Here is a 9,517-nt window from a genome sequence, read left to right on the forward strand (position 1 = left end):
AAGAAAGTGGCCTTGACTTTTTTCTGAGAACTTGCATTCAAAAACTAATGGCTCACAGCAACGTGTTGCTTTTGCAATGATCTTTGAATTTAGAGGTCAGCTCAGTGTTTCCCAAGGGTAAACTGGCATTAATAACTGTAACACCATAAAAGCTTTTATGTGTTTATTAACAACATTCCCTGACAGCAAGAGCATAAATGCCATCAGGATTTCCTGTGATGTTGTTTTGAAACAATATTTATGATGAAATGAATGATCTAATTTAACTGGCCATTTATGCAGCGCTGAGCTCGAGATGCTGGGACAGGCTCCTTTCCTGATGTAATGATGTCATTGACATGTGGCATGGTGGTGACATCCTTAATGCTTTATATACTGTTCTGGATTCTGTGATGTTGCACATCTGAATATTAGGGGTGGATTGACTCTACAAAGGTACGATATAATAAATTGATTCTCTTGGTTTTGTCGCGATTCATTTGAAGACTTTACCAGGTAAATATTTGCCTCAATGACAAACTGCATCTTTATTTATATGAGATTACTTTACTACATTACTAGAAAAAGGATGCACATTGACTTTGATTCATAAGAAGTTCAACTAAGAACAGACGGTTTATTTTAATGTTGGAAAGTAGATGCAAAATTATGAATAAAAAGTCAAATATGATCATATAATGAAGCTTTAGAATAAAAATGAAGAAAATAATAAAATAGCACAATGTTTTATGACCTTTTAAAATCATTTTTGATGTATTTATTATCCCTTTACAAATAAAATAATAGTTATGTTAATAGTACAATTGTGTTTTTAGTCTTTATAAGTTATATCTTAATTATTCTTATTTCAGTATTTTTTACATTTTATTTATTTTATAACAGTAGAAGTGACACACTTACCAGAATACTGTCCATGTTTTTGTGCATTACTCTTGAACTTTTTTAGGCATTTAGATGCTGTTAGGTAATGGTGCATGTAAAGGGAAAATACAGCATATGATCAGACGATCTCATTTCCTGATGTGTCACCAAAAATGGGTCAAAATGAGATTTGTACATCACCTGAAAGCTAGATAAACGGCAGACATTCTAAGCTTTATATAGATACTAAGTGGGAAATTCCTAAAGAGCGGGTGGCAGCCGCGAGTAAAGTTTGTAGGTGTGTTTCCGTTAGCGAATTTGCTGCATCCGCTCTGTCCATAATGTTTTGATGTATTTACGTCACTGTATTTACAAAATGTCTTCATGGAACATGATCTTTACTTAATATCCTAAGGTTTTTTTGGCTTAAAAGAAAAATGGATCATTTTAAACCGTACAATGTTTTTGTTGGGTTTTGCCACGAATATTCCTGATCTACTTAAGACTTGGTTTTGTGGTCCAGTGTCACATACTTAACTGGGTCTCTGAAGCTCATTAGATGTAAAAGGAGGTTAAAAATCTAAAACATTTAATCATGCTTGTGCTTTCTAACAGAGAATTCTCTGGATAATCCGTTGCAATGGTGTGGACGGTGACTCTCAGTAAACTGGTGCTGGTAGTGTACGGATTCACTCTCATCACAGGTGTTCCTGCCAACATCTTGGCGTTTTACACCTTCTGTAAGAAGATTCGCCAGAGACCCACTCCTACAGATGTCCTGCTCCTCAGCTTAACCATCTCTGATCTGGTCTTTCTCTTTTTCCTGCCGTTTCGTATGGTGGAGGCGGCAAACATGGGGTGGACTCTGCCGTACTTCCTCTGTCCGCTGTCGGGTTTGATCTTCTACGCCATCATCTGTAACAGCACCTTTCATCTGACGGCCATCAGCGTGGAGAGATATCTGGGCGTGGCCTTCCCCATCAAATACAAGTTAAAACGTGACCCCAGAAACGCTGCGATAGCCGTCCTCATATTCTGGTTGGCGTCCATGATACAGTGCAGTATCGTCTATGTCATGCAATACCACCATCATTCAAACCCAAACATTACCGACCCATCCAAGAGGAACAGCTGTTATGATGAATTCAGCGCTGAACAGCTGAAGATCCTCTTGCCGGTTCGGCTGCAACTTTTTGTCGTGTACTTCTGCATTCCCCTCCCCATCTGCTGCTTCTGCTACTTCAGGTGCATTCATATCCTCACCAATCTCCCCAACGTCAATTCCAAGAAGCGCATGAGATCCATTGGGATGGCGCTGGGGACAATTCTGGTCTTCATCGGATGTTTCATGCCCTTCAGTGTTTCACATTTGGAGGGGTTTATTGGCGGTTACAGCACTGAATGGAGGCCGTATGCTCTGCTCACCTGCACGCTGAACGCATGTCTCGATCCTTTCATATTCTACTTTTCATCTTCAGCGTTCAGAGAGACTTTTAAGAGCGTCTTACGAGAGCTGGCCAGGAGGACGCATCTGCATTGCTGGACCTGCAAAAGGGAGAAAATAGAAATCTAATGACAGCTCAGAATAACTTCACAGCTTTGGTAATAGTTGACAGGCTATTTGTTACTAATTCATTGAAGTGTAACATATTTGACTCAACTGAATCTCATATTCTTTGACTGTATCTCTGGCTTTTGAGCTAAAATGCTCGATTTTCTAAAGCAATGCTATGAAAACAATCATGTGTAACATTTCTTTACTGATGTCATTTCTTTCATTAATAAAATAAATACAAACTAACTTCTAATGAACCATGCTATTTTTCTTTTATAATCCTGAACCAGTAACACCAGACTCAGATCTCTCAAAACCCAGATTAATCCCAATACAAACCAAAATAAATCCTTGAGATTAAGTAATATCTGCCAAAAACTGTCATTAAAATGCAATGTAATTTTTTTCATTCGTTCAGAAAAACCGATTTAAAACCAAAATTCAGACCAAGACACTTAACATTTTCATTCAGACTTCAGCTGTGATCAGCACGATGATTTCTTTTCAACATTTGTTGTCATTGTGCGATTCACAGTCACCCTTCAGATGTACAAGTCTGGTAGTTATTACAGCACTATTGTCCGTCTTTGCGTGTGCTTCAGTTTCACACTGTGGTTGTTGTATTAATGTCAGCTGATGGACAGAAATCATTTCTTCTTTCTCTTAGATCAACGAATTTACCGTTGAGAAGAATCTCTAATCACAGGTTGCTTCAGGGTAAATGCTTTTTCGTAATGTATATAGTAATAATGTGTATAGTAGTGACATTGGACCGAAGTGTCTGCTAAATGGCAATTTTTAGCTCTCCAGTGCATGAGCAAGAGGTGTCATATGAAGAAGTGCTATACTGTATTCTAGGAAGAAGTTTTGTCTGATCTGGTTTCATCCTTAAATGTTTACCACCGAATGCGGAGAACAGTGGCAGTGGGTGGCCCTTGAATGGTGATTCAATGGATCGATTTATCATTTCTGAGTGACACATCTGGATGTGAGCATTTGAAATTAAATGCATCGCTGTCACTCCCTGAGAGTTGGTAAAATACTTTACAACTAGTCTTTTACAGTATTCATGCAAATATTACTCTGCCCATCATGTGCACTGTGTTTTTTGGAAAGCGAAGACACTTTTCTTAACGCTCGCTTTCTTGTAACTGAGTCTACAAATAGTCTGTTAAGCCTTTTTTGTATTTCCTGTGGTGACATCATCTGAAAATGAGTAACGTTTGCAAGGGATTTTGTTTGCATGTTTAAATCAGAGACTTTGCTTTTGCAAAGTGTCATGTTTAACTTTTGATTTGATCTGTCATTGCTGTTCTATTATTGTTTTAGCAGAAAAACATCTGAAATGTATCATGTTTGACGTACATTACTGCTGTTGACTGAAAAAGTTTTTTGTATTGAACGGGTCTCTGCTCTTTTCTTTCATCCACAGCAGGAGGAAATTGCATTCATCAGGTTGTGGTTCGGCTGTATTTTTCACTGAAGAAACGCCTCCAGCATCAGATGTGATTAACGACTCCTCATCCATACTCCGCGCTGGGACACCTGCCATCTCCATCTTCAACAGATGTTTCATTCATTTCACACTTCTGACTCCATGTAATATTTGCTTAATATTACTTTAACTTTGTTATTGTTCCATTAAGACAACAACTGATATCTGCAACTCCAACTAAATAATACAAGAAAACAAGCAAATGATATGATAATGCTACTTTGAGCTGTGTATACTCATAGATTTATATGATAGATTCAAATACACAACAGATGCCAAAAGTGATGTTAATAAATATCTGCACACATGTTTATTACATCTTGGATAATACATTTGAATAAAGGGCTAAGATGTCATTTCTCTCTCTCTCTCTCTCTCTCTCTCTCTCTCTCTCTCTCTCTCTCTCTCTCTCTCTCTCTCTCTCTCTCTCTCTCTCTCTCCTCTCTCTCTCCTCTCCCTCCTCTCTCTCCTCTCTCTCTCTCTCTCTCAAGATTCAAGATTCAAGATTCAAAAAAGCTTTATTGGCATGATAAAAAGTGTTTTACATTGCCAAAGCAAGAAGATTAAATATAAACATTCTGTATAAAATAAAATAAGAGTCTCCTATATAAGAAACAATATGTACACATCAATACAGACTTAAAAGTGTGAAGTATTGACATAAGTTCTTAGTGAAAGTGACAGGATCCTGTCATAAGTGTCAGTTTGTGTGTGTTGTGTCAGTGTTGTGTGTGTTGTGTGTGTTGTGTCAGTGTTGTGTGTGTTTTGTCTGTGTTGTGTGTGTTGTGCTGGTTGTTGCTCTTCTGTCGTGACAGGACTTGACGTATCTCGCCGCCAGGTTTGAGCTGATGGGCTTTTCTCCCAGTATGTATGAGATCTTGTCCTGTTGTTGAAACTGCTTGAAGTCTTTGTGGAAGTTTGTGAACTGGGGGAAGAATGTTTCTCTGATGTCCGTATAGTTTGGACACGAGGTTAAGAAGTGCAGCTCTGTTTCCACTTGTCTCTGTGTGCAGTGTGGACACAGTCGCTCTTCTCTTGGAGTCCATGTCTGTCTGTGTCGGCCCGTCTCCACAGTGAGCTTGTGTTCACTGAGTCTGTCCATGGTCAACACTTTTCTTAGTTTAGGGTCTGATACGCTTTTGAGGTATTCTGCCGCTTTATATTCTCTGTTTAATGACCGATAGCATTCAAGTTTACTTTGCTGAGCTGTTGCTTCTGTCCAGTGTTTGAGATATTTTTCTTTTTGTGTTTTTATCATTTGGTTAATTCTGGCTGGAGTTTGGGGTTCAGTTGGACCCGTTTGGGGTTTTAGAGTTAGTTCTGAGATCAGTTGGATGAGACAACTTTTCTCTGGGTTCAGCTCCTGATGACGTAAGGTTTTGTGATGGAGTGATTCTGTATCGCTGTTCTTAAGGTGGTTATAGAATTTAATCGCTCTTTTTTGTATTTTAATTATTAGAGGATATAGTCCTAATTCTGCTCTGCAGGCGTTGTTTGGGGTTTTGCGTTGTACCCGTAGAATGTTTTTACACATTTCTGTTTGCAGAGTCTCAGTTGGGTGTTTGTCCCATTTGGTGAACTCTTGATTGGTGAGGGGACCCCAAACCTCACATCCATAAAGTGCTATTGGTTCTATAACGGATTGGATTATTTTAAGCCAAATTCCAGCTGGGATGTGGATTTTTATATTCCTTTTGATAGCGTAAAAAGCTCTTCGTGCCTTGTCTCTCAGGTCGTTCACTGCCTTGTTTAAGTTTCCGGTGTTACTGATGTTTATACCGAGATATGTGTAGTTCTGGGTTTGCTCTAAAGGCACGTTGTTGAGTAGTTATAATTTATTTATTTATTTAATTTATTTATTTATTTATCTCTCTCTCTCTCTCTCTCTCCTCTCTCTCTCTCCTCTCTCTATAAAGATCAATTGCTCTGACCTAGTTTTAGTCAAGCGATCTACAGTAATTTCAAGTACTCACAAGACTAAGCAGAAGTTATTTCCTAGGCTATTCTTGGCATCACACCTTGGCCGCACGTCCTGAGTTGAACATGTGTTGTTGAAGAACGATATCCTGTCTTAGCCTGTGAACTTCCGACAAATGCAAAGAAATTCAAATGACAGTTTTTTTAAAAATATCATATAGAGTTTAAGCGTAGATTCTTGTCGTTCATGTTGCCTCTCAACTGATATAGACGGTTTCATCGGACGTTAACTTACAGTCTGTGTTTGGTTATATAATTGGTTTTATATTCATTTTTTATTGTTTATTAATCATATAAAAATAAATTATAACTACTCAACAGTTATAGATCCTTTGTGGAAGTCTACGGGAAGTTTCTTTCAGGCCGCATAACATTTTTGTTTATCTGTTTCTCTTTCTTAACATATCAGTTGTAAGACTTTTTGCACTTCACCTAAATATTATTCATAGAAGCTCCTGATTAAATCTATCATGCCTATCTTCTGCTGAGTTGACGTCAATCATGAAAAAGCTAAACAGATCAAAAAACATGCCACAAGATGGTGCTAGATGAATGTGAATCCGTTACAATAATGAGCCCTTAAATTGGACTACACTGTAAATAGTCTATTCCAGAACAGTGTCGGCCGAAATCCAAATGAAAAAGTCACCTTGACTTACAAAATCAGTGATGAAAGTGCTCATCAGTCTAAAAAGTTTTTTTTGTATGCTCAAGAGTTGTCAGGCAGTCTGTTGTTTTCTGGCTGGTTATGAGGATATTTCTACAGTTGATGTTGTGGGATGTTGCTGCGTGTTGCGCATGTTACCGTTCCGGTCGCCTAGCAGCCGTCTTTGATGTTTCTGACATTCTGATGTGGGAGAGAGGAAAATGCGACGGTCTGATAGTTGCTATGTGATTGTTAGGCCTAAACAGAAGTTTTTTGGAAAATTGTACGTCCAAAACCTGACAGCAGTTCAGTGTTGATGTTTTGGAGTTCAATTTTGCTGACGCACACTCATGGTATGAATAACAGTAATAGTCTTCGCCGTGCGCAGGCGAATGTCGGTCAAATCTGTTTTGATAAACATTTCCCTGCTCATTCAGAGTCCTCGCAGGCCCAGCAGATTTCTGGGTAATTACAGGGTGAGATCGAGAACAGAGATGTGTGATTATCACATCCATTCATCCATCAGAGACTATATGTGCTAAAATGTCAGGGGGAGGCGGAGCTGACAGCCGCAGTCTCTGATCAGCAGCAGAAGATGTTTCATTGTGTCATGATGAGCACGTCACATTTAACATCCTCGTACCTTCACCTTCACCGTGGGTCTTTACCCCACATCAGCCTGACATGAGCTGAATCTGTTATTATCTAACTGACATTCACAAAGTTCACACAAAAATAAAAGTGATGCTTTCTCACGATTTACTGGCAACACTTTCAGATTTTCTAAAGAACATTTGATTGATTGATTGATTGATTGATTGATTGATTGATTTTATACTGTATTTTATTTGTTAGATCTCTTTTTCCGTTATGTGTATTCAAACAGGAGTTTATGCTTAAGATGCATGTGAGGAAAATGAAATTTTATTGTATACAAATGCCATTCCACATACATCTTTTATCCCATACAAGTTTGTAAAGATAAAAAACAAACTGAAGAAAAAGTAATTTCTGTTAACACTTTAAATTTGGTTTACATATGTAAACTACATTACATCACATGAATAGCATTTATGTTTTTTCTTCCCGTTAACCTCTTTTGATGCACAATAAATTAACAACAAATTGTACCTGTTTTAACAGACACAAACAATACAAAGATGGATAATGCTGTAAAAAATATGTTGCTTATTGTTAACAGGTTAATCAATGAGACTTTATTGTAAAGTGTTACAGTTATATTTGTATATATGGTTAAAGACATTGAGTTAAAAACGGAAACTGAAAGTGTGAAAGATTACAGTGTAGTGTACAATCCACGGTTGCCCTCCATTGTACAATCTTGAGTTTTGCAAGACGTTTGGGTAGATAAATGTCAACATTTACCAACAGTACAACATTTTACTCATATTATCAAATTTAAATGATTTTTTACTTAAGAATAAGTGTGATTTATAACCTAGATAAGAGTAACAAGATGGCAGTACAGAGGCAGACACCATGAACCAAGAAACAGGGAGTTCATGAAGTAATATAACTGTCTTTCGGATGAGACGTTAATATTAACGTTAATATATACTTTTATAGCCTAATGGCTTGTCCACACCAAGGCGATAATCACACACGCTTATTATCAGTGTTTTTTTAGACGTTTTCGCCGTTTATACCCGAACGATTTTCATTGGCGATGAGCAGCTCCAGGCAGGTGAACAAACGCACCAATCTCATTGGTCGGCCAGTTTTTAACGCAGCGCGTAAACCAAAAAAACGAGCCCTAAAACGTAAATAAAAATAAGACGTTTTACACCTGGCGTTTTGCGCATCGGTGCGTACACTGACATTGGCACCCTTTGTATAGTCACGAGGCTTTAAACGTCCCGGTGTGGAAAAGCCTTTACAGCTATGAGTGAAGTAGGATGTGATCCAGCAGCTCAATTATGTCAATTAACTGTTAGAACTAAATTAAAAGTGTATGAAACCAAGCCAAAATGCATATTTGTTATATTTTTGGCATAATGGTAAATCCATTTTTGAAACTGCTATTTTTAACTTTTGCATCTCTGTCGCCATCTCTGTTTGAAAATGTTAATTGCAGGTTACTTTATGTATTTATCTTCATTTCACATTTACATTTAGTCATTTAGCAGACGCTTTTATCCAAAGCGATTTACAGATGAGGAAACATTGGAAGCAATTATAACAACATTGGCAACAAAATACATAAGTGCATCAAACTAGTCCATTAAAGCCCAGCATATCTTCATATGGGTTGAAGTCAACCGATGTTAAATATCCCACAAAATCGTACAGCTCAATATATCAATCACTATTTTAAGCTTGCAGTTGTAAATAAGAGTATAGTAGGAAGACAGTTTTCAACATTTGACTTTTACAGAACGCGCTTTTCATGTTCGAAAACGTGAGACGTTTTTTTTGTGTTGCGGTCTAGTTGCAGTTAACTGTCTTATTATCAGAAACTTTAGAAAGGTACAAGCAGGACCTTGCGAATTTGCATCAACGCGCGTATTTGCATTGACTTTGAATGTAATTTACTCTCACAAAACGCTAAATTTGCATTTGGTGTGAACCCAGCATAACAGCAAAATGCGCGTTTTGCAAGAGTAAATTACATTCAAATGCAATGCAAAAATGAGCATTTTTGAGAATACAGGCCCATATTTCAAATCTTTATGTACAAGCGATGTAGGTAAAGTCAGTACCACAATAGATTGTCATGCATGCTCTAATATACATGAACGTTACAAAATGACCCTAAAATTGTTAACCCATTGTGTTCATGAAAAATAGAATGTTAAAATGTGTCATATTTTAATATGTTTTTGTTGTTATATTGTGTTGTATATTTTAACCGTATTAAGATTAAAACAAGAAGTTAATGTTGCTTCTTTCCTGTTTTGTCATTATTGGTACGATGTCACAATGACCCCATTATAAGAAGCACATGACGCATTTGAGATAGAGA

At 37.4% G+C, this 9,517-nt stretch overlaps 1 protein-coding gene across 1 annotated transcript; it reads left to right on the forward strand.

Annotated features, from left to right (window-relative positions):
• Nucleotides 1–1,501: 1,501 nt before the first annotated feature.
• LOC306901301 (free fatty acid receptor 2-like) lies at nucleotides 1,502–2,434 on the forward strand (the record flags this gene model as incomplete). Its single annotated transcript, XM_079468980.1, has 1 exon — nucleotides 1,502–2,434. One exon carries the CDS (start codon nucleotides 1,502–1,504, stop codon nucleotides 2,432–2,434), a length of 933 nt encoding a protein of 310 aa, XP_079325106.1.
• Nucleotides 2,435–9,517: the final 7,083 nt, after the last annotated feature.

This window comes from Barbatula barbatula, assembly GCF_947034865.1.
Source record: "Barbatula barbatula genome assembly, chromosome: 12".
In the NCBI taxonomy this organism is placed as follows: domain Eukaryota; kingdom Metazoa; phylum Chordata; class Actinopteri; order Cypriniformes; family Nemacheilidae; genus Barbatula; species Barbatula barbatula.